A 25,275-nucleotide genomic window follows, 5' to 3' on the forward strand; every position below is an offset into this window, starting at 1 on the left:
TTTAATTGTCTTCACCTAATACAAGTATAATGAAGGAAAGCTGGGAACATAAGACTTAAAGATTCTTAAATCTTTAAAGATTTTCTTAAAAGATTAAATATTTTCAAAGGAAGGCATTTTCAGAAACATTGAAAGTGCAGAGAACAGCAACTAAGATCAAATGGTACAATCTGATTGAAGCTACCTTCAAATTCACAGTTTGGACAATGTGGCACACCACATATAACATTACCAAAGGAAATAAATGTACCAGGTTACAGTCCATGCATTTAATTCTTTTGGAGCAGAATTTGGTCAAGTGTCGTCGTTCAACCTTTTTCTTTTTTGCTGCTCATGGTCATAAGTGAAAGCTACCTATCCATAAAAAAAAAAAAAAAAAAAACAATTGTCCATACCTTCTAATAATTTGTCCAGTCCTCCTTTAAATTTATCCAGACTAACAATGAAGAAGACATCCATATAGTCAAGTGGCATGCAAAACTGAGAATACTGCAGAGACTGCATGTCAATTTAAAAAAATTGGGAAACTGAACCCATAAGCAAGATTATTCTTATGACCTTCACAATAATAGGTGAAAGCTCATTTCAAAACTCAGTTACCCTACCGTAGGCAAACTTCTGCACATCTATTTTGCAACCACTCTTTTTCAATTTATTCTTTGCCTAAGGCATGTCAAAGATGCCATCAACATTTAGTTTACTCAGTCCTTTAAAAAGTCTTCAAACCTCAGTTATTAGCATATTGCATCCAAAGTTAATCTGACAGTTGCACTTTTCTTGCAGGATGGCCCTCTTTTATGCTTATACTGTGTGAAGCTTTTCAGAACTTTCAGAATGTAAATCATTATCACTGGTTATTTGGTTTGCATTCTAAATTTTCCTTGTCTCTTTCCCAACTTACATAACTTTTCTGTATAACTGAATTTCATGCTAACATGTTCTACAACCTATATCTCATTTATCCAAAGATTCTCAAAGATCTTTCAAGGTATTTAACAGCACAAAATATCTTCATCATATAATGAAGATCCAATTTTTACAGCTTCCACACAAACTTTGTCAGTAACTTGAATTCTTTTTTAAATAGTCCATGAAAATTATAAAAAAATTTCAATATGGATTATTCCTTCTAAAGCTTACTTCATTCCCACTAATCTTTTAAAGGGTACTTTAAAAGACTGGTGGGAATCAAAACTTTAGTGTACTAATAGTTTTTAACTGGATGTTCAGAAACCCCTAAAAAGATTATCTGAAAGAAATCAGATTTAAATAAGATTTCTTTCAGAATATTCCTAGGCACTTTGTATGCTTTTTTTCAAATGATGATCTTAAATGCAGGCTCTTATGCTCCCATGGCATTTCTGTAATTGTCTTGGGGGGGGGGGAATATTTGATTCTAGTATCCCCCAAATGGCCAAAAATCCAGCTATTCTTTCCTAAAGTTACATTCAACAATACTTCTCTCTTCTCTAAGATACTTGCATAGATTTCACATGTTATAATAAGGAGTTTCATATTCAGCTTTATTTCTTTTTCTTTTTCTTATACCGATACAATTAATATACTTTTCCAATCTTCTGGAACTTTTCTTTAGAGAAATGACTTGGATGTGATGACTATATTCAGTGACACTATTTTCCCTACAAATTTAAACATTTCAGGTCTAATTAAGTAAATACTGCAGCCTTTCTATACTTGATAATAGACCTCAATAACAGACCTTGTCTAATGAAGTTTATATCAGCTGGTAAGGCAGATCAGTTTCAAGAAACATCTACAACCATAATTAAAAATCTAATGGGGTTATCAGAGAAACAATCACACTAGGAGACACAATTTTTAAAAAAATATTGAACTTTGCAATAATTCAGTTTTTTTTGGAGGGAGGGAATAGTTTTAAATGGTGCACTTTACACTTTTATTCTGACATTACACTTGATGTTCAGAAGATCCATCTTTAGTAACAGCAGTCTTGCTATAAAAAAACAAAAGCCAAAATCAAAACTCTATATGGAAATTCAACACAGGAGTAGGTGCTATACTAGCATAACTGTAAAGAATTTTTATGGCCATAATTCTCATATTAAAAAAAAAATCAATAATACAGATCAAAATTGAAGACCTGGAGAAATACTGCTGTCTAATAGAGGCTTTAACTTCTTTTTTATTTCTTGATTGCCGAAATGCAGCAATGTTCCCACTATACAGCAAGACAGAACTTAATAATACTACATCTTGAATTATGAGATAGATATAACAGCTTTAAAAAAAAAAAAACATGCATATGTTAGTAAACAAGCAGACATATACGACATATGCATGCACAGAAAGTCAACAGAGCTTGCTTACTTACTTGCAGATACATTCAAAAGAGGTCTCCAACTTGTCGGAAGTTGAAGTTTTCTACCAAAAAACACAGATTTCACTAAAATTTCACAGGTTCGAAACTCACCTGGAGAATAAGTTTCAAACCTGTGAATAAGTCCAGGTGTACCAAGATTTGTGCTCTTTGGCTTGCTATAATTGCCAGCAGATTAAAGAAGACAAACAGCAACAGGATGGCTAATAGTTACACTAACAGCACAACATTATCTGTATTCTAATATTTCCACAAATTGAAAGTTAGTGGAAATATCAGAATACATAATATAACAAATTACAGTGTGTAATTAGTTATTTAATTTATCTACTTCAGAAAAATACTTTATAAAAGTAATATTCTGTTACATAGAAAATTAATGGTGTGTGGGTAAACATATATAATTTGTAAATATATCTGTCATCCTAATTTCTTAAAATATATAATTTTTCAATACCGAATAAGTATTTGCATTTATAACAGTATAAATGACTTTTTTAATTATGTGCTTAAATTATAGGATAATGTTATACCAGAAAGCATGCAGGTGTCTTGCATATAAAGCTATATACATAAGTGTACAAGAATGTATGCACACATAATTTAAGGACAACAGGAGTAGCTTAATTTATCAGAAAAGGCCAAGGGCTGCAGCATGTTCACGGGACTTCTGTCGAAGGTTTGCTAAAACATTGGAAGACATATCAAATTCTTTGCACATCTGGCTAGAGTTGGCTGGGGGGAAAAAATATACTGATGTTAAAAATACTGACGTTGAAATAATGAGCTCTACAAAACTATAAGATATATATTCAGTTCACAAAATGCATTATGCTTACATTCTGTTAAGTGTGATTTCTGTAACTAGCTTCACATATACTGCACAATTTTTGGCTACTTTGCAAATCTTTAATTTAAAAATATTTTAAAAAATAAGCAGTGGTATGACCAGTAGTAATGCCAAGCCATTGCACTGTTTTAAATTTATATACATGTATTTTTAATAGCAAACAATTTTTTTACTTACTATTAAATTCCAAGTTTTTGTTTAAAACAATATTCAGTATCTTAAACTTCTTTTCAAATAATAATGGTAAGAAATATACAAAAATTCCCTTTCTGAGGTATCAGAAAGCTAAAATTTCCCTCTCAAAACTGAAGTTTTAGCATGACTTGCATATTCAGTAAAGAAGTACTGTCAACTGCATGATTATGTCACATATATGCAGGAAAATACTGCCCATGTGCCCTGATTATCATATAGCTTTATCGGTTTTACAATGGCTTTTAAGATGTGCTTTGGTCAAACAGACAGGGATGCTTTAATAAATTTGAATTTGATTAGCTAATCCATAATGGCTGGTGAAGTATGTTCTCACAGAGCTTTTGAGTAGTAGTTTTTCAAAAAGATAATTTGAAGAGAAAAAAGCAGTAGTGATAAATGGTAGGCCAATGCCAAATTTATCTAATTTGCATACTGAAGGTAAGAACTTTGTTCACCATTTTCAGAGCAGCATGTACAAGAAAAAACATGGTTGACTGGAAGTGCACAATTAGGTAAGCTCTTCTACTGGCCATGCTTGCTATTTTCGTCTGAAAAAAAATGTTTGGAACAAAAAAAGGATATGGTGATTTAAACAACTTGCACACTGGCCTGCAAAAATATGAACAATCTCAAGGATGCATAAAATTGCGGATTGATCTGAAATCATTCAGTAATGTATGTACAGACCTGAAATTAGATGAACAAAAAAAAAAAAGACTTCATATACAGCAGTATAATGAAAAGGTTATCAAAAATAGAGATATTCTGCAAATATTCCTAGATTGCCAGGAATTGTCATTTTGTGGTCATTATGAATCTAATGCTTCCAAAATTCAAGGAAATTATGTGGAACTTGTAAATTGAATTAGTCAATATGATGAAAGACTGGCAAATCATTTAAATACAGCTCCAGTTTTTTTAGGACTATCAAACAGAATTCAAAATGACTTGATAGATGCAATTAAAAATGTTATGTTGAATGAAATACAAACTGGAATTAGCAAGGCTGTTGCAATTCTTTCAAGTGAGACTTGTGAAGCATCCAATTATTCACAACTGTTGACCATTTTTCAGTACATTACAAAGGATAATGCTGTTGCAGAACAATTTATTACTTTTACAATAAGTGCAGAGCATTTAGCTGACCATGCTTTTCAGTGCATTGAAAATGTGAACTGCAAGAATAAGTTAATTGTTCAAACTTATGACAGTGCTGCTACAATGGCAAGCAAACTAAATGGATTGCGGTTAAGAGTAAGGGAAAAATATCTTTGTTCATTGTTATGTGCATATATATATTAAATTTAGTTCTTTCACAAGCATATGGAACTATAAAAGAGTGTAAGATATTTTTTCAACTATAAATGGGTTGGATAGTTATTTTTCAAAATCACTTAAAAGAAGTAATGTTCTGGACAATATTAAGAAAAGATTTCCAATAGCTGCACTAACTAGATGGAATTACTCCCCCCCCATCTAGTTAATACTGCAAAGGAAAATTGCACTTCATTAATTAGTCTGAAGACAAAATGAAAATCCTGAAAAGTCGGACAAAAAAAAAAAAAAAAAAAAAAATTGCAGCCATTATCAACCCACTGCAGAATGGAAGCCTCCTCAACAATTCATGCTGAGGGAAAATGGACCATAATCTGCCACGCTGGTCCAGTGCGGGTTGGCAGATCGACCATATTCAGCAGTCAGGGGCTTGAACCCCGGTCTACTCAAAGAGCGTGTGCCACTGCACTCCCGCCCACTCGGCTACGGAGGCGCACAAAGTAACCATTAACTCTACTACTGGATTCAAGCACAAATTTAATGGCCCTGATTTCAGTGAAATATTTTTATTCACCGATGTTTTATTTAACATTCTTCAGACAAAATACTTAGACTGTACTGCATAAATGAAATAAAGCAGACTAAAAAGTTGATTGAAAAAAAAAAACGAGAAGACTTTCTCAGATTTTATAAAATAGAAAGTGATATATATATATATATATGTGACAAAGACAAATAAGAGATTTAGAAAAGGAAATTCTGTTAAGTCACAGGAGCACTACAAAATCCATGTGACCAAGGCATACAGTAAATTCTTGTTAAATGGCTAGTGTAAACTCTTTTTATCTATGTGGTCATGCCAGAGTATAAACAGAATACTTTTTTTTATACTGTATATACTACTTGCTAATACTTTCAAAATTCTCTTTTTCCAGCTATATTGTATTTTAAATGACATATCCATGTTTAAACCTAACAAATGTAGTTTGCCACCAATTGAGCCTAATGAAATATACAAGGTACTAACCAGCTACATATATATATATATATACACTGTTTATATATATATATTTTTTTTTTCATGAAAAACCCCAAACATGACAGGTATTAGAACCTATAGTACTTAGTACCGTGTATGGGTTCAAGATTGAGAAGATGAGAGAAGATATATGTTGACATTAGACTTGAACTTCTGTAGATTGTAATTTTCAGGAAATACATATGAAGGAAAGTTGTTCCAAAAATTGAAAGTTGAATGAATAAAAGAGGGAAAAAAAAGAGGTTCTATGAGTTTCAAGTTGGACAGTAATTATAGAAGCAAATTCAGAAGAACAGTGCCCATGGAAGTATCTGTAGAAAAGACATGCAGCAGAAACATGAGTGGAGAGAGAGAGAGAGAGAGAGACTGTTAAAGATGAGTCATTAATTAACTTAACTGCCCTCCTTTGAATGGAATCTAGAAGCCTGAGAGAGGTTTATGGGGCATCACCAGATCTGGGAACAGTATTCCATGTTATGGCAGATTTGTACAGAGTGAATGGCTGGAAGAAAAGTAATGCCAAGAGCAAAAGAGAAAACCCAGTTTTTTAGATGCAAAGGAAGCAATATTTGTGATGTGCTTATGCCAAGAGGGATTAGAGGTCAGGGTAATCCCCAATAGAGATATATGATCTTTCCCAGAAATTAGAGTGTAACTGAAGATAAGCATAGGAGAAGAAGAATCCTTTTTTTTTTGCAAGACTGAGTTTTACAAGGATTGAAATGAACTGTTATCTTTTCCCCACTGGAGAATTACTTGGAGATAAGAATTGGTAGTGGGTATTTGAGAAGTTGAAGCTGTTTGTTTTTATAAGGTTTCACAAACTGGAAGGGTACAATGCAATATGCTATCATCAGCAAAACTATGGATAGGATTTTGGGTCAATGGAAGGTCATTAATATACAAGAGGAAAAAGAGTGGGAGAAAGAACTGAACCTTGGGGGAAACCAGCATTAGTGGAAAAGGCGTCAAATGTATACTTTCAATCGTTCAGAGATAGATCTCCGATATTAAGCCACTCAGGCTTAATCCTATTGGCAAACCAAAAATTTGTTTGTATACTTTGTCTCGAAAGGTGATATATTTGGCCTCAACAAAGAGTTTAATTAAGTGAAAAATTTCCTTAATAGGAAGCTTCGTATAATTAATCGGTATCGAGTTATTATTTAACATATCCCAAAGAATATCTAATGTGTATTCAACATTCGTATATAACGAGGTAACATCTAGTGAGAATAAATTATTACCACCAAGTCTACAGTCCTTAAGGTTATTAAATAGTGTATCGTAGTTCTTAATCCCAAATTGTATCACTTGTTTTTTTTTTTTTTTTTTGATTTGGTAGTTGTTGGCGCATCGGCTTCTGTGGCCATATTGCACCTCCCAAGGTTTTTGCAGTACTTTGATCCAAGCCCGAGGCGGGAATCGAACCCGCGACCTTTGGGTTGCCGGGCAGGTACTTTACCCACTCGGCTAGCCTGGTCGGCTGTATCACTTGTCTAAAGGGTTTTATTATGCTACATACATGTGTGGCCAAGGATGAAAATGCAGAGTTTCTGTAGGAAACAATAGGCCGAATAGGAAATCCGGTCTTATGTAATTTTACCTGACCGAAAATGCAGGAATATTGTATGTTCTGGCTTTCAATTCCTTTACCTGAGCCGTAGTCATTTTTTTGATACGTAGCTAACATTTTATTGTATTGATTGACCAAATTGGTAAACAGTGCCAGGTCTACTTCAGGATAAGTGGAAGTATCTGATACAACTAACTCTAACTTATTAATATAATCAGGTTTATTGAGTATTACCACTGTATCTCCTTTATCAGCTCTCTGAATAATAATGTCTTTATTTTCCCAAAGTTCACGTAAAGTTGAACTGTCATCTGTATTCAATTTAGGAGTCGCATTTCTTTTATGTTATTCACCACCTGGTTAACTTGTTGAATAAATAAATCTTTTTGTGGAACATTATGAAATCCAAATTCAATATCAATTATGCACTGTTTTTTTAGATAGTTTTTGAGGTGGTAAATTGTAATTTAATCCTTTGGATAAAAGTTAAATATGGTCCTGTGATAGCGTATATGAGTAAAGATTTGTAACCTGTTGATATGTCGGTTCATTGAATGTTGGGGGTCTGTTTTTTTTTTTTTTTTTTTTGTAGTTGTTGGCGCATCAGCTTCTGTGGCCATAATGCACCTCCCAAGGTTTTTGCAATACTTTGATCCAAGCCCGAGGAGGGATTCGAACCAGCGACCTTTAGGTTGCCAGGCAGGCACTTTACCCACCCGGCTAGCCTGGTTGGCGAATGTTGGGGGTCGTCACACAACTTGTATGCATTTGGTCGCAAGCTAGCGACGATGTGTTAGAACTCGTATGAATGTGTCTTGACCCTCCTGATAATGTATTCAGTTTGTTAACGTGTCTGTTTTTTTATTTCTGAAGCCTGTGCTTCACGTCGCAAATCTATGGAGGTCTTCAATACAGACCAATCGTTAGGATGCAGATAATTTTTAAATTTGTTGCGAAGTTTCCTAACTTGGGAAAGGTATTTTTGTTTATTAGAATACTGAGATCTTAAGGCAAGTTTAACTATATTACGCGATGTGGCAAGTGCTAGTTGCTTAATGCCCGAAATTTTATGATTTAAATAGACCCTGGCAAACTTCAAAACGATGTTGTTTTGAAGGCAATACTTTAGAAAAGAAATATGGTAACTTTGGGCCAAGTATCTTAGTGTTAATCTAATGTAATTTTGCACCAAGGTATTCAAAAAAATCCCCCATAATTGTGTGTATCGATAGGTTATACCTGGAGAGAAAGGAAGTGAATGAAATAGTCAATAAGAGATTAAAAATGAATTTGAACCAGAACTATAATGCTCAATATGTTCTTCCGTATGATACTCTCCAGAAACTGAAATGAAAACAATTAAAAAAATCAAAAATCTTACATTACAGTAAGAAATAATTAACAATCAATTTAACACAATTAAAAATTGCAAAATGATTTTCCTTCCTGAAGCTGACAATGCTTTGACCATGTGTTGTGATGACAGGAATGAAAATTACTGAATAGGGGTTAGCATGGACTAAAATAGGGATTATTTGTCTTCACTCATGTGCATAAAGGACCATGAGTCGGAGATTAGATATGGCCGGCAAACATTAACAGAATTCTCATGTAAGTTAATTTTGACGGTTTCTGCAATTAATAGTCTCATATAATTACATTTGACACTAATTATTTTGGCTTTGTTAAATAAAAAAGTATGTTTTTCATTAATGGCACGAAAGGCTAATTCTGACACTGCCGAACAAGAAGCACGAATTGAGGCCGCGTGTTGATTAACCCCTTCCTGGAACATTTTTTTCCTGAAAATGTGCCATAACGGATCGACTTTTTTTATTTTACAGGTTAAAAGTATGCATCATGTGAATACTCATTGTATAGGTTTTCGTGATTTTTATAATTTTTTTTTAGTAGAAAATACATCATCATCTGCCATTTTCACTCCACTGCAGGATGAAGGCCTCTCCCTCCAGCAACTTTCCAGTTCCTTCTGTTTTGAGCAATGGCCATCCATTTCCTACCCACAAACCCATGAATTTCATCTGTCCATCTCCATTGTTGTCTTCTAGCTCCTCTTGGGTACCATTCTGTTATTTTCTTAGTCCTTTTTTGTTATCATGTCTTCGAGCTATGTATCCTGCCCATGACCATTTTAGTTCTTTAGTTTTGATAAGAATGTCCTTTACTTGAGTTTGCTGCCTAATTCATGTCACATGAATTAGGCAGCAAACAATCTAACAGTCTGATTCCCAATATAATTTGTTCCATTCTTCGCTGTGTAGTTCTCAGCTTCTCTTCCATTCTTTTGGTGAGTGCCCAAGTTTCACTTCCAAGTCATGGTGGGGAGTATACATTGGTTCGTTATTTTATGTTTCAGACAAATTGGGATATTCCCCCTCAGTATGTGACTATGTTTCCTGAATGCTATATCCATCCAGAATTTATTCTTCTCTTGACGTCCAACAATTTATCATTATTACAGCTAATGACTTGTCCCAGATAAGTGGCATGGTATCCATCCAAAATTTATTCTTCTCTTGACTTCCATCCATTTATCATTATTACAGATAATGACTTGTCCCAGATAAGTATATGACTCCACCTTTTCAATTACTGCTCCTTCAATCCTTATATCCCTTTATGTGGAATACTTGTTCATCATTACTTTTGTTTTAGCCATATTCATCTTTAGTCTGAATTCCTTACTAACTCTGCATAACTGATTAAGATTTTCCTCTAATTCTTTGGAACCGTGGCTTATGACCACAATGTCATCTGCAAATCGTAAATGGTTTAGGTACTCTCCATTCACATTGACTCCTTTCTGCGACCAGTCTAATCTTCTGAAAGCTTCCTCAAGGACAGCAATAAACAACTTCAGAGATATTGTGTCTCCTTGTCGAACTCCTTTCTCAATTTTAAATTTACTACTGTCTTTGTCTAGTCTAATAATGGAGGTAGCATTCTCATATATTTTCTTCAAAATCATAATATATGGGGTATCTATGCCTTGTCTTTCCAGTGCCCGAAACATTGTCTTATGCTGTATAGAGTCAAATGCCTTTTCATAATCCACAAATGCCAGGCATAATGGCGTTTTATGTTCGTTTGCTTTCTCCATTAGCGTGAAGGTGATCCATAGTTGAGAATCCTGTCCTAAAGCCAGCTTGCTCTTTCGTTTGATTCTCATCAAATATTCTTTCTAATCTGTTAGTAATGACCCATGTGAACAACTTATAGATGTGGGATAACAAGCTAATTGGTCTATAATTTCCAATCTCTGACCTATCTCCTTTCTTATACAGCAAAACTGTGATTGCATTATTCCACTCCTTAGGCATCACACCTTTTCTAATGCATTTTGTGAAGAGTCTTGCCAGTTTTTGTGTCATGTCTCTTCCTTCCAAGTTTAACAACTCTACAGTAACTTCATCTTCCCCCGGGGCTTTCTGATTCTTCATTTTCTTCAATGCATGTTCTACCTCATCAGAAAGGATATCAGGTATGTTGTATGTGTTACTAATTTGTGAGCCATCTTCGCCACTGCTGGCATCATTCACTCGCTCCTTGTATAATTCTCTATAGTAGTCTTCTGCTATTTGAATTATGCCTTCTCTGCTATATATAAGTACACCATTGCTTTTCTTCAGTTTCAGTATCATTTGTCTTTCTGTAATACTGCTCATGGCTGCTGATTTAAATCCTTTGTTTTCCTTTAATGCTTGTTCTACTTTCCTTGTGTTAAATTTCCTTATATCCTCTCTGAGTCTCCTAATAGCTTTTCATAACTCAGTATACTCAACTTTCTCCTTGTCAGTATTTTTCTTGTTCTTCATTTTTCGTCTTCGGTTCAGCATAACAAGTGTTTCTTGACTAATTTTTTCTTCTTTGGATTTCTTTTTACATATATGTTTCTTGGGCTTTATCACTTTCAGAAAGTTGTAATATTCCTCGTCGATATCTTGGTTCTGAGTAGTCTCAGAAGCTCAAACTTGTTCCTAAGTTCCAGTACATACTGCTTTTTCTCCTCTTCTGTTATCAAAAGACCTTTGTATTATTTACTCGAGTCAGTTTTTTCCTTTCTTTATATCTATATCAAGTGTGCATCTTACCATTCTGTGATCACTTCCAACATTTACCTTGTTCAGGACCGTAACATGTGAGTAATTAACAGGAGAGTAACATGCAAGTAATTAACTCATTTGGGCTATCCCGAGTTATCTTGTGTATGCCAAAAGTTGTGCAGATTATACAGATTTTTTTAATAAATTAGCACTTGTGCTAAAAGAGAGGAACAGAAAACACAAAAAAATGCAAACTTACTTTATTCCCTGAAAGACAAATTGAATTCCATAAAAAAAAAAAAAAAAAAAAAAATGGCATTTCATGAAAAACAAACAGTAATTTTACTTGGTGTGGTAGGTCTTGAAGCAAGGAGTGATGTAAAGGCCAATTTCACATGTTTCACACATGTAGCGTGTCTCCTTTCGAATTTTCTTGCCATCTCTGTTCCGCTTTTTGGAGCATACCCGACAAGTTCTAGTTGGAAACTTCTTCTCAGTTGGTGGAATATCAATGGGGTAATGACCTGGTGAATAGCAAGTTGGGTGGGATGTTGAGGACGGTCTTCCCTTTCTAACTGGTGGAATTTGCGAGTGATATTTCTTGATAATTTCATCAATCAGGTCCAATCTGAAATTCAAGGGTGAAAGAGCTTTTTGGCTATCTGAAATCATGGCTTTATACAGTAGAAATGAATTCCACACAGCTAGGTCCATTAGGTGAAAGAAAACCTTCCTGTAGTATTTTTTAAAACGTTTCGTGGGCATGGGATAGTTCGCCAAATGCTAGTCAACTTTATCTACACCTCCCATGGAAAAATTAAAGTCGCAAACTACTTTGGGCCTCTTCACTACTCCTGTTTGAGTTTCTATTTCTTCCTGAAAAGGATTATGGACCGTAGATAACAACACTACATCTTTTTTATCTTTACAACGTAAGGCCATGAATTTCTCTCTTTGAAAAGCAACAACCTCTTGCCTTTTCAGCTTTTCCTTCTTCAGCATTTTGGGCATTTCCTTTCTGTTTAGTCTCACTGTACCATAAACATCAGTTTTCTTTGTGATTAGAATATCAGCTAATTGGGGACTGGTATAATAATTGTCAACTGTGAGGCAATATCCTTTTCCAAACAGAGGCTTTATGAGAGTCAAAACCACTTGCATATACATTGGAAGGCCAATAAAGTTTGAATCCATTTCTGTGCCGTTTCCTACATATATTATGAAAGTCCAAGCATAGTCATTTTCAGATTCACACAGTATATAATACTTTATATGCCTTGAATGCTTCAATGGCATGTACTGCACCCAACCGAGTCTTCCTTTGTACAGCATCAAGCTTTAATCTATTGTTATGTCTCTTTTAGGAAAACAGAGACTTCTAAATTTATTTTCTAAGAAGCAACTGACATAAATCTTGTTTAGTTTTGGATTTGGGTGCATATTTGCATCATATTACTCATTATCTGAGAAATGAAGGTATTATTTTATCTTTTTATAATGCCTAAGAGCCATCATAGTTCCAAACACTGGTGTCTCAAGTAATAGCATTTTTGACCAGTGTATATATTCTTCAGGCTTTCTCACAATACCTTGCAGCATTTTACACACACTAGTCAGACTTTTGTGGAGTTATTGGATGATTGTTTTCTGCAGCAGCATGTTCGAGAGGCAACCAGAGAAAGTAATACTCTTGATCTGGTTATCAGCAGTGATTATTCATGTATTAGGAATTTGCAGATAAAAGAACCACTAGGTGGCAGTGATCACAGTGTACTCACGTGGGATTTACTTAAAGATTTAATTTCCATCAGGGATAAAGGAAAAGGTTTTTGCTTCCGTAAAGGCGAGTACAGTGGTCTCCGACAGTTTTTAAATTCTGTACAGTGGGATCAACTGATGATGTTACTAACAATAAATTCTAAGTGGGAAGCATTCAAGGAATTAATCGTGGATGCTACTAAAAGTTTCATACCTATTAAGAAATATTGTTCAAGGTTTAGGCCTAAATGGTTGTCAAATGAACTAATGAGACTCGTAACAGAGAACAAAAATGCATGGGATGCATACAAATTAACACGTGACACAGAAGCCTATGATAGCTACAAGTTGATCTGTAACCAAGTTACAAAGGAGGTTAGGCAGGCGAAGGCAGATTACGAGAAATCCTTGGCAAAAGATGCTAACAAAAACAGCAAGGATTTCTTTACTTATATAAACTCTAAAAGGAAGGGGATGAATCTGATTGGTCCACTTGACATCGATGGTTCGACTGTTGATGATCCTGCTCAGATAGCAAACAAACTGAACGAGTATTTTGCATCTACATTCACATGTGAGGAATTATTAAGGTTTGAAAATGGCAGAAGATTATCAAATTGTAGCAGGGTACTTAATGATTTTGTAATAACTGAGAGCAAAGTGGAAGAGAAACTGTTGAAGTTAAACATAAGAAAAGCACCTGGGGTGGATGGGATCTATCCAGTTATATTAAAGGAGGCAGCAAAGGAAGTACGTAAACCCTTAGCCATAATTATGAGAGCATCCTTGGATTCAGGGGAGGTCCCCACGGACTGGAGATGTGCCAATGTATCCCCAATTCACAAAGGGGGATCGAAGGGTGACATGGGTAATTACAGACCAGTTAGTTTAACTTCTGTTCCGGGTAAAATAATGGAGTCGCTGGTTAAAGATGCATTGCAGGATCATCTAGACAAGACTGCAGAAATAATTCAGACACAGCATGGGTTTGTTAAGGGAAAGTCTTGTCTCACAAATTTGATAGGATATTATGATGTGGTTACAAAGGAACTGGATGCAAAAAATAATTTTGATATCATATATTTGGATTTCAGGAAAGCTTTTGACACTGTTGCGCATGGAAGACTATTGTACAAATTGGAGCAGAATGGTATTAAGGGTAAGTTGCTACTTACCCTTAAAAGGATGGTTAAGTGGGAGAAGACAGAGGGTGGTAATCAATGGGTTCAATGGGTGCTGCTCTTCTTGGACTAATGTTATTAGTGGAGTCCCACAGGGTTCGGTGTTGGGTCCACTGTTGTTTTGTATATTTATCAATGATATTGATGAAGGTATATCAGGCTTAGTGTCGAAGTTTGCAGATGATACAAAGGTTGGCAGGGTTGTTAATGACAGTAATGGCAGTGTGCTACTGCAACAGGATCTAGATAATTTGGGCAGATGGGCTGAGAAGTGGCAACTGAAGTTTAACCTTGACAAATGCAAAGTACTGCATATGGGTAGAAGTAACCCCAGAGAAACGTACCAACTGTGTGGTACTACACTTAAGGTGGTAAAAAATGAAAAAGACCTGGGAGTAATTGTGCAGGCAAATATGAAGTTTTCTGAGCAATGCAGACAGGCTGCCAGGGCAGGTCATGGGGTTTTGTCAATGATATATAGGAATTTTGCTAGCAGGGAAAAGGAGGTGATTATCCCTCTGTATAAGGCAATGGTCAGGACACGCCTTGAGTACTGCGTACAGGTCTGGAGACCTCATTTTAGGAAGGATGTAGATTTACTTGAGCGTGTACAGAGAAGGGCAACAAGATTGGTGAGGGGAATGAAGGGATCCTCTTATCAAGAGAGACTTAAGTTCTGCAAATTGCAGTGACTGGAGACTAGGCACCTGCGTGGTGATCTGATTGAGCTGTATAAGGCCTTGAATGGGTTGAGCACGCTGAATTCTGATGGGATCGTTCCACTTGTTCAGATTACGAACCTAAGGGGGCATAAATTCAAATTAAGAAAAGACAGATGTAGAATAGATGTGCGGAAATTTGCCTTTAGCCAGCGGGTGGTTAATTGCTGGAACAAACTTCCATCTGTCGTTGTGGAAGTTGATAGTGTGAATAAATTTAAGGAGGAACTGGACAGGCATTTGGAGGGAATGGTTTGATTTTTTTTTTGGCTGATGCTGCATAAGCTCATACATTTGCTTTCTTGCATCACATGCCACTACTACTACTACTATTTATTAGTCTCAGAACACACTAGATTGATTAGTTCTTCATCAAAGGATGTAGAGTTGCTATAATGAGTACAAAGAAGGGCAACAAGATTGGTGGGGGGGGAACAAAGGATCCACTTACCAAGAGAGGCTTAAGTTCTGCAAATTGCAGCAGCTGGAAACTAGGCACCTGCAAGGTGATCTGATCAAGATGTATAAGGCCTTGAATGTGTTGAGCTGTATTCTGATGGGATTTTTCCGCTTGCTCAGATTACGAACTAAGGGGGGCATAAATTCAAATTGAGGAAAGACAGTTGTAGAATAGATGTGTGGAAATTTGCCTTTAGCCACTGGGTGGTTAATTGTTGGAACAAACTTAACAACAATAACACATTCTACCCTGAAGGTTGTCACTGTGTTGCCTGATGCACAAGAGTGAGCTCTGGCATTGAGTTGGGCAGCTGAGAGCTTGATGGGCCCCAGTTTTAATTACTTTGAGGGTATCTACTCTACTCTTAAAACTCTCATAGACTCCCATCAGAATGCTGAGTTGGCGAATAATTTCTTGACACTCTGCACATAGCATCACAAGGACATCCTCCTTGGCTTGATCATGTTCTGTTCCAGAAATCTGCAAACATTTCACAAGTTGCACATTTTTTTAGTCTGTAATGCATTGGAGAATCGCACCCTTCGGTTCTCCTCCAAGCGACAGCACTCCCACTACTCTGTGCATGTTGCTTTGCTGCTCTAGTCTGGGGCGTGATTTCCATTTAAATACAATGTAATTAATTAATTTAAATTAATAAGTTTAATAAATTTAATTGATTAATTGACTGTGCTATACTATACTTGACTGACTATACAATACTATACTAAGCTAATGCAGTGATGTGTATTTCGCTATATAGTTTTACGTTATAGCTTAGCTATATGCTATAAAGTTACGCTATACCGTAACGATCAAAATGTTAAATTAGTTATATCCTTAGCTAAATATAGAGGATATATGCCCAAAAAGTGATTAAACCTTCAAAATACTTATTTATTACAATTAAAACCCTATTATTCTTCTGGCTACTGGTTACGTGCTGTGACATTCTCACCAAAACACCGTAATGATAACAATATGAGTAGCAAGTTGAAAAACACAAAAATCACTAGCTAAATTTAATAAATAAGCTAACGAATGCTACTAAATCTACTTAATATACTTGTAAAACAAATTAATACGTTAATTAATCAAAATTACGATAAAATTTCTAAGAAAACATCCATTTGCAGGAGCTCCAGCTATAGGGCAAGGTCAGGTAAATATGGAGGGTGGAATGCATGAATGATTTTTGGGCAAAAAATTCCTGAAACGAAGAGTGTGTGGTAAAGAAACTCTCTGCCATTTCAAACAACCGGTGGTGTTTTCTTTTAACTCTTCCTCCCAATTGAATTGAAACCTCTTTATAACAGGTTTAGTTTACCGTCTGACCATTCTGAACAAATTCATGATAAATGATAGTGTGAATATTTAAAAAAACAAACTAAAATACCAATTTTTCATCACTAGTAACAACGAAATTTGTGAAATTTGGCTCCATTTTTACTCCTTTTCACAGTGCTCCATGATGGTGATGAATCTTTATTCAACAATTTTAGAACAAATTTTACTGACACTAAACACATGCAAACGTTTTTAGTCAAAACTGTCTAAATGATCCAAAGGAAGGTCTAGTTCAAATTTCTTGGATAGAGAATCAAAATTGGAACAAATTTTTTTGTGCACTTTAGCAATCATATCACTTTTCAAAAGCAAAAATCAGTATGTATGTGGGTCATCTTTGACAGATTCTTGGCCATTTTGGAAATATTGGCAGAGAAATAGCAGCTTTCTTAAACAAGTATTATCAAATGCAGTTCTTGAGAATTTCTGCCCCAATTTTCCCATTCTTCATATAAAATTTGTTTCACACACACTGCTTTCATATCTATTATGATTGTGAAAGAGGCCTGATACTCATCTGGATTTTAACACTTGCTGTGCATTACTGTTCTAGTGGAACAGGAAGTGGTGATCACCACATTACTTGAACAGTAATGTGGTGATCCCTTTCTACACTTACTCATCAGTTTTCTGCCTACCTACACTTTGCAGCAAAAGCCTGTGGCTTCCTCACACTATATGGCTATTACTACTACACCGCTTCTTTTGTAATAGTCACAGAACTTTATAATCACACCACACAATTTACATATATGATCTACTACTACACATATTAGTAATCTAATAGCTGCTATATAATTACAGATATACAGAGTGTTTTAATAAAAGGTCACTGGGGTCTAAATTTAAATTTTGCCTAATCAACTATATTCCATTTCTCCAATGGGAAAGTTGTTCCCTGTCCTAGAACAGATCTGGCTGTAGGAATGCTGTTATGCATTACACCTTCTCACACTGCAACCATTGTAATTGTTATTTGTTTTTCCTTTCCTGCCATAAAATCTAAATGGTAATACTTAACCCAATTTTAACACCCAATTCAAAAATTTTGACCCAAATATGACAAAAAAGGTCCAGTTGACAAATAACCTAAAAATAAGCAAGACAAACCCTCAAAGTACCCTTTTGATTGAAACACACTGCATACTCTATGTATTCCCATGTGTAGGGGCAGTACATGGCCCTTCCAGCCTGTTTTAGACAGAAGCACTTATTTGCTGGTAACTTTGCCACCTTTTGATACCAAGTAAAACATATACAGTCCCTCTCACACATACAAATTTTCTTCCCCCCACCCTTTTGGTGCACTTTTTATTAATATACAGGGTGAAGAGTATTCTATTATATGGAAATAAATTACTGTTATATAATATGGCTTATATTACGACAAGCATTTCCAAATCTGCCCCACTGTGACCTTGATAGCCATATCACTTAATACAAATAAATGCTGTGCTAACCATGTTACCTGAATTAGCATGGGAATGAGATTAATGTGAGAGCAATGCTTCAAAGCAGCCAAATAGGATAAAAGTGTTTTGACTTACAACATTAATCTGAAGAAGGTTCACTGATTACTTGGACTGTGACTCACCAGCTAATTAACATTCCAACATATGAAAACTAGTTGCTGAAGAATATAAAGGTAATACTTTCACCCACAAGTGGGTCAAAGTGAAATAAACATTGCATCATGCAACAGGTATTTCTGCAAATTCCTGTAAAATCCATGAAATGTTTTTTCTTGCAGAAACTGAATTGTGCACAGTATGGGAAACAATTTATGAATGTCAGTGGGGAAGGGGAATATTCTCTGGCAAAAAATATTACCATCCTACTATACTTGATTACCTTTCAAAGAAATTTTGAAGGATGAGTCAATATAAATCAAATGCATTTAAGTTCAGCAACTGTGCCATAACTGCCTAGAGTAGGCCAAGGCACAAAATGATAGTAGCAATAGTTGATGGAAGCTAGTACTTAGTCTAATACTTAGAAGGTGAAAAGGCAAGTCTAAATTAAATGATGAATGCTTATAGCATTATTTTTTTATTTCAACATTTGGAACACACCAATATGCACTTAAAATTGTGCATCCATCAAAGAATCAATGAGTTCTGGAAGCAGTTGCAACTCTTGTGTAAGCTGTTCAAGCTAATTAAAGGTCACTGGACAGTCTGCAATACAACTTCCTAGGGCATCGTAGAAGTGATAGGATTCAGGTTATGGGATGTTGTTGTTTAGGAGCATTAGCAACTAAGGCCATATTGCTCCGGGAATATGCGGTGGTCATTCCCTGACCTTTCCGCATCCTCCGTATTTGGTGGTGACGGGCTCGAACCCCAGTCTAATCAAGAAGCGTGTGCTACGCGCTGTTGTTCCTTCCCACCTGGCTACGGAGGTGCCTCAGGTTATGGGAGCAAGCAGGCTATATGGTCCCTTATCTTTCAACGTATTGTTGAATAGATGTACCCTTGGTGGGTGGGGGGATTTGACCACTGCCATCCAAAAAAATGAATTCCACCTACAGCACCAGCAAAAAGGACCATGAGTCATACAATATCATCTCCCTCTATACCTGCATGCAGTCAGAATCCCATTCCTGATGATATACAACCACAGAGACTAATTCTACCCAATACCAATAATCCATTTCTACCAAACTGATTGTGTTTCTGTACATACACAGGGTTATCTTGGGTTCCTCTTTCATGCCACACTAGGAGTCTATGAGAACTTGGCTGTAGGGCAATCTGTGAAGGTCAGCCATGTTCTATTCACTCATCTGTGAAAAGAACATGGCATCATTCGTCATCAGTCCAATTCTGAAATTCCAGTGCCCACATTCTTCTGGCCTTACAATGTCAGACACTCAATAGAACATTGTTAAATGTTCAATTGTTTAACATTGTTAAAAATATTCAAACAGGTTCAGAAACTTTAATTTCATGGTCCAGATTTAATGAGATTAAATAAAACCTTACAACTATTATCAAATACCAATACTAAACTTCAATGGTATGTTGGAATACATACATTTTGAAATAAAGACAAATTACAGCCGAGACTCAGTAAAATTTAAACATCCTATTGAATTCTCCTTTTATCACCCACATAACCATATTACCTATTGAAATGGCACAGATAGTGTTGCTAGTATAGTCACAGCCTGGAGTCTAGGTGGCTATGAACAAGTCATGGCTTCCACCCCAATAGCAACAGTCATGAACGGACTTCAGGACATTTCCTGCCAAGCAGTGAAGCGTATGTAGCAGTGACACTCACCACTCCCCATTGTAATGAAGAAGTGGCTTCTTGCAGGGGTGATGAAGATAAAGCCATGAGGTTTCAGTTTTATAGCAATGAGGCACTATTTCTTGCTACTAATAAGGTACCATTTTAATTTTTATCTTTGTTAGAATTTGTGTGTGTGTGTGTGTTCATTTTCCTTAAAAGGTCTTGTTTTAGGAGGGTTACTGGAAGAGGAGGAAAATTACCAAAAAGCTGCTTTTAAACCTTTCTTCATTTTCGAAATAATTACTCAATACATATCTATGACTATCATAGTTTTTATTTTTAAAGTAGTTAATACCACTGGTCAACAGCCAAATGTCATTTTAATACATATCACTTTCAGCACATTTTTGCTTGATGTTTGGGGAAATTTGGCCTTGAGAAAAAAATAACTTTTGTGGCAACACTGCAGCCATTGGTGCTGAGGTCACACTATGTCCCATGCCTGCAGCACAGTGAGCACGCATGCCCGTGGAAGTCCTTGCTGGCGCCCTTCCACTGGACTTAAGAGATCATTCAACAGGGCCTCAAGCACCACCTGGACAAGGGTATTCCACAGACATGTTTGGGATTCACCACCGACATCACCAATAGCAAGACTACGGAGAAGGAAAAGTTGCGTGCTCACCTGCTACAGGTGTGGCAGGATAGATGGGCCACCTCGCAAAAAGGCAACATCACCAGAAAGTTTCTGCCCAACATTGGCCGGGTTTTTCCACACTCCCCACCCTAGTTCTCCCCGCACCTACAAGTAGCATACCTTCTGACAGGACGTAGAGCTTTGAATGCAAAGCTATCCCTACTCTGAATACCACTGGAAGATCTGACCTGCATCCGCAGGAAGCTGGAAGCACCTCATGCATGATTGCCAGCTCTATGACGACCTCTGCAGTGCATTCATCACCAAAATACAGTATCTACCATATGGCCAGGGGCACCACATCTTGGACACCAAGGAGGAATATCAGGCTTTCTCCAAGTATGTACTGGCCCTGTTCACAAGATGGGAGGGCTCTTATCGCAGTGAGTCGCAACAAACCACTGACAAAATAAGGAAATGACCAAACCTCGAAGGACACTGCCCCACAGAAGACACCTGGAACCCAATAGCCTCTGATGATCAAGGCACAAAACCTTGAACTGGATCTAAAGTCGAATCAATGAGAAATGACTCTATAAACAACAGTGACGCAAATACCACATGGATGGGAAATGACACAAAAAGATGCCACAAAGGGCGACAAGCGAATCTGAACCTTTCGACTGTAAAGACTGCCAAAGGACAGGAACCATTCCTTGAATGATCCCGCTCTGGTCCAATCTCTGCTGGAAATGGACTAGTACCACCAGTAGCTCTGCTGCTAAACGCTATATGGCATTCTGAATGGGGTACCCTAACCCTATTCATCTTTAATTTCCTATCCCCTGGCAGGAGGGGGAGGAGATGCTCTTTTTGTCCTAGTTATGCTCTCAGACCATAACTAGGACAAACTGAAAGATGGGACACCGTTCCCACGAGTGACGTTTCTTAGACCAGACTGGACTCACTGAACAGGAACTCCTAAGAAGACTTGCCACAGCTTTGATGTTCAAGGCCATCTTGGCTCTCAAAACCATGCTCCCTTGCATGGTCCTTTCTTCCCCTTTCCTCCTAGCAGGGGGAGCTGACAGTCTCTGTCTCCTCCCCCCATTGATCCCTCCTTCCCTCTAGTGGGGCATGGGCCTGCCCCACTGACACCTTAAGGTCGCCTTCTCTATTGATCCCATATTTTTGTCTGCTTCCCCCCAACCTTCAGTCTCACCCACTGCTCTCTCTTAAAAATTTACATGACTAGTGTTCAAACCAACCCCTAGTAATCATACCCCACACTCAAAAACTTAATTAACACAATTTTTAATTACCTCAGCTGACCCTATTTCTTCTTTCCCCCCCCCCCTTTTTTTTTCTTTTATAGGTCCTTGCCACTGAAATCTCAGGAAATTAGGTGGCAGGACCTGCCAGAGTAAATAACTATAATACTGGTGTACCTGGTCTGCCTACACGGGGCAGAGTGTGGACAACATTGCATCCCATTAGGGGCCCAATGGCTAAATGACCAGAGGAACAATGGTACATGACACTACACATATACAAAATCCATACACTTTTCAACCTCTGGCATTGACAGTGTTCTGTTTCACACCCACAACGTATACTAAGCGGAGATGGAGGGGGGGAACCCCTGGTGCCGTTTGACACTAAACACACTACCTGTATGCCAACGTATGCCCCACACTGCAAAATTTAACTACATCCAAATTAAATCGTATTCTAAATTTTTTTTTTTTTTTTTTTTTTAATTCTAGTGTTTACCCCATGATTTTTTTTAAAATTTAATTTAATTTTTTTTTAGGTCCTAGCCACTGAAATCTCAGGAAATTAGGTGGCGGGTCTGCCAGAGTAAAATATAGAGCTACTGTTAACCTGGTCTGCTGCCACGGAGCAGGGTGTGGGCAACAGTGGGTCCCATTAGGGACCTAATGGCTAAATGGCCAGATGAACAATGGTACACAATACTACACCTCCCAAAGCTCACACACTTTTAAATCTATGGCCTCAAGAGTGTACTGTTTCACGTGACAATGTATATTGCGTGTAGATGGGGAAACCCCTGGTGCCATTAGACACGAATATGCTATACACTATGTCCCATGCCTCACTGACCATCTGGAGTTGATTTCTCTATTGACCCCCACCTCTGTCTTCAGTCTCCCCACCCTCTCTCTAACTTTGCGACCACATCTAATGAAACCAAAATTATTCCAAACCCACACTCAAAAACTTAAGTCAACCATGCAACAACCCTATTACCATTTGGCCTACCCCCTTTCAGCATAAATTATAGTAACTTTTTTTTTTTTAGGTCCTAGCCACTGAAATCTCAGGAAATTAGGTGGCAGGTCCTGCCAGAGTAAATATAACTCTACTGGGTGTACCTGGTCTGCTCCACAGGGCCAAGAGTGGGAAATGGTGGGTCCCATTAGGGGCCCAATGGCTAAAAGACCAAATGAGCAACAATACAAAACATTACACATCACAATATCCATACACTTTTAAATCTCTGACCTTTACAGTGTACTGTATCACACAGCAATGTATACTACACGGAGATGGGGGGAACCCCTGGTGTCGTTTGACGCAAAAACACTTTACACTATGTCCCATCTCTGCAGAATGACATACTACCTGATCCAACACTGGGGGAATACACCATCAACATAGCAGGGGACAGAAGAGAAGAAAGGACCATACTTGAGAATCATGTGCAGCAAGAAAGGTAGTCTGCTTCAACAAAAGGAGATTTTACCAGGAAGTTCCTGTGTACAGTTGGACACATGTATCCTAGAGCCCCTTCCTGGCTCCACCCAGGTCTATTTACAACATTTCTCCTGATGGGCCATGGTGCCTTCAACACCAAGTTAACCTAATTTCGAATAATAGAAGATCCCCTCTGCACATGTGGAGAGACAGAAACATGGTCCCACATTATGTACAGCTACTACATTATGAAGACCTCCACTGTCGACTTATGATGGAACTCATGTATTTACCAGCAGGACTGCAGCATCACCTTCTAGACTCGAGGGAGGAGTTCCCCGCCTTCACCAAGTTTGTGCAAGAGGCGTTTTCCAGGCAGAGAATACTTATTGCCATTCATCACAACTAAAACCAGTAACTGAATGAAACAACTCAACCTAATTTGACAGAAATATTCAAACGGAAAGATTGAGTTAACCACACTAAGGACCTTTTGCAACAGGACCAGGACTGGACACGGAATCAACACTGTCCACTGCTCACCTGCCTCAAGATCCCTCTGCAACAGAAGACACCAATGATCACCAAGTCAGACTTGACTCTACACATCTCCTGAACTTGACTCCAGCAACTGTGACCTCTGAGATGTACATACCAGACATGACTATTGCTGCTGCTTGCTGCCAAGGCCATTGGCCTCTCCATACCAGTGCATGCTTGCACAGTACTTTTTTCTTATTTCTGGGGGGGGGGGTTCTGCTGTCTTCTTCCCTCTGGTGGAGCATGGGCATGCCTCACTGACCATCTGAGGTCACCTTCTCTATTGACCCCACCTCTGTCTTACTCCCCCAGTCTTCCGTCTCTCTAACTTTGCAACCACGTCTAATGAAACAAAAATTATTCCAAACCCACACTCAATAACTTAAGACAACCATGCAACAACCGTATTACCATTCGGCCTACCCCTTTCAGTGTAAATTATAGTAACACTTTTTTTTTTAGATCCTAGCCACCAAAATCTCAGGAAATTAGGTGGCAGGACCTGCCAGAGTAAATATAACTATACTGGGTGTACCTCATCTGCCTCCATGGGGCAAAGTGTGGGCTACAGTGGGTCCCATTAGGAGCCCAACAGCTAAAAGGCCAGATGAACAATAGTTCAAAACATTACACACCACAATATCCATACACTCTGGCCTTTATAGTGTACTATATCACGCAGAGATGGGAGAACCCCTAGTGCTATTTGACACTAAAACACTTTACATTTATGTCCCATCTAGATGCATCAGTCAGCCTGAGCTACACTTGTTGTTTTCAACTGAGCAAAAACTTACAAAATAGTGCAGATAATTTTTTGTTATGTTTGTGGTGAAGTGACATTTAGACATACTGACGCCTACAATTAGAATAAAAGAGCACAAAAAAGATGTAAAGTATTCAACAGTCTGAAACAGCTCTCCACACCTTCCAATGTGGTGACACCTGGAATTTCCATAACACAATAAAAGAAAATTCAAAGAAGCATTTCTTATCAAATTATTCAGATCTTCAGCAATCAATAGAAAACAAGGGGTTGAGTTCAACCCACAGTATTTTCATCTCCTTAAGGAGAAAGTACTTGAAGAAATCAAGAGCCAGGAAAGAAAAAGAAACAAGTCATCCATTTGTGGGAGTCTGGAAGGGGTTATACTGCATATAATCCCTTCTAGACTCCCACAAAATCTGATGAGCAAAAGTCAACTCAGGAGTCCATTACACTATAACTAGGACAGGAGAACAAAGGTCATTCTACAAGTACTCCGGATCTAGGATAGGCAACTAGCTCTATCTTTATTGGCTAATTTTATGAATCTCTGTCCT

At 37.3% G+C, this 25,275-nt stretch overlaps 1 protein-coding gene across 1 annotated transcript in view; it reads right to left on the reverse strand.

Annotated features, from left to right (window-relative positions):
* Positions 1-2,898: 2,898 nt before the first annotated feature.
* Positions 2,899-25,275, reverse strand: part of LOC150079266 (paired box protein Pax-7-like) — a 168,451-nt gene continuing 146,074 nt past the window's right edge. The window contains exons 11-12 of the mRNA XM_090382436.1: positions 22,978-22,980; positions 2,899-3,094 (exon numbers count right to left, since the gene is read on the reverse strand). Of these exons, the coding sequence (XP_090238562.1) occupies positions 2,991-3,094; positions 22,978-22,980 (107 nt within the window). The 3' untranslated portion in view covers positions 2,899-2,990. The remainder of the gene's footprint in view (positions 3,095-22,977; positions 22,981-25,275) is intronic.

The sequence above is a fragment of the Mastigoproctus giganteus genome, chromosome 10 (genome assembly GCF_048544385.1).
Source record: "Mastigoproctus giganteus isolate SK-2022 chromosome 10, ASM4854438v1, whole genome shotgun sequence".
Lineage (NCBI taxonomy): Eukaryota > Metazoa > Arthropoda > Arachnida > Uropygi > Thelyphonidae > Mastigoproctus > Mastigoproctus giganteus.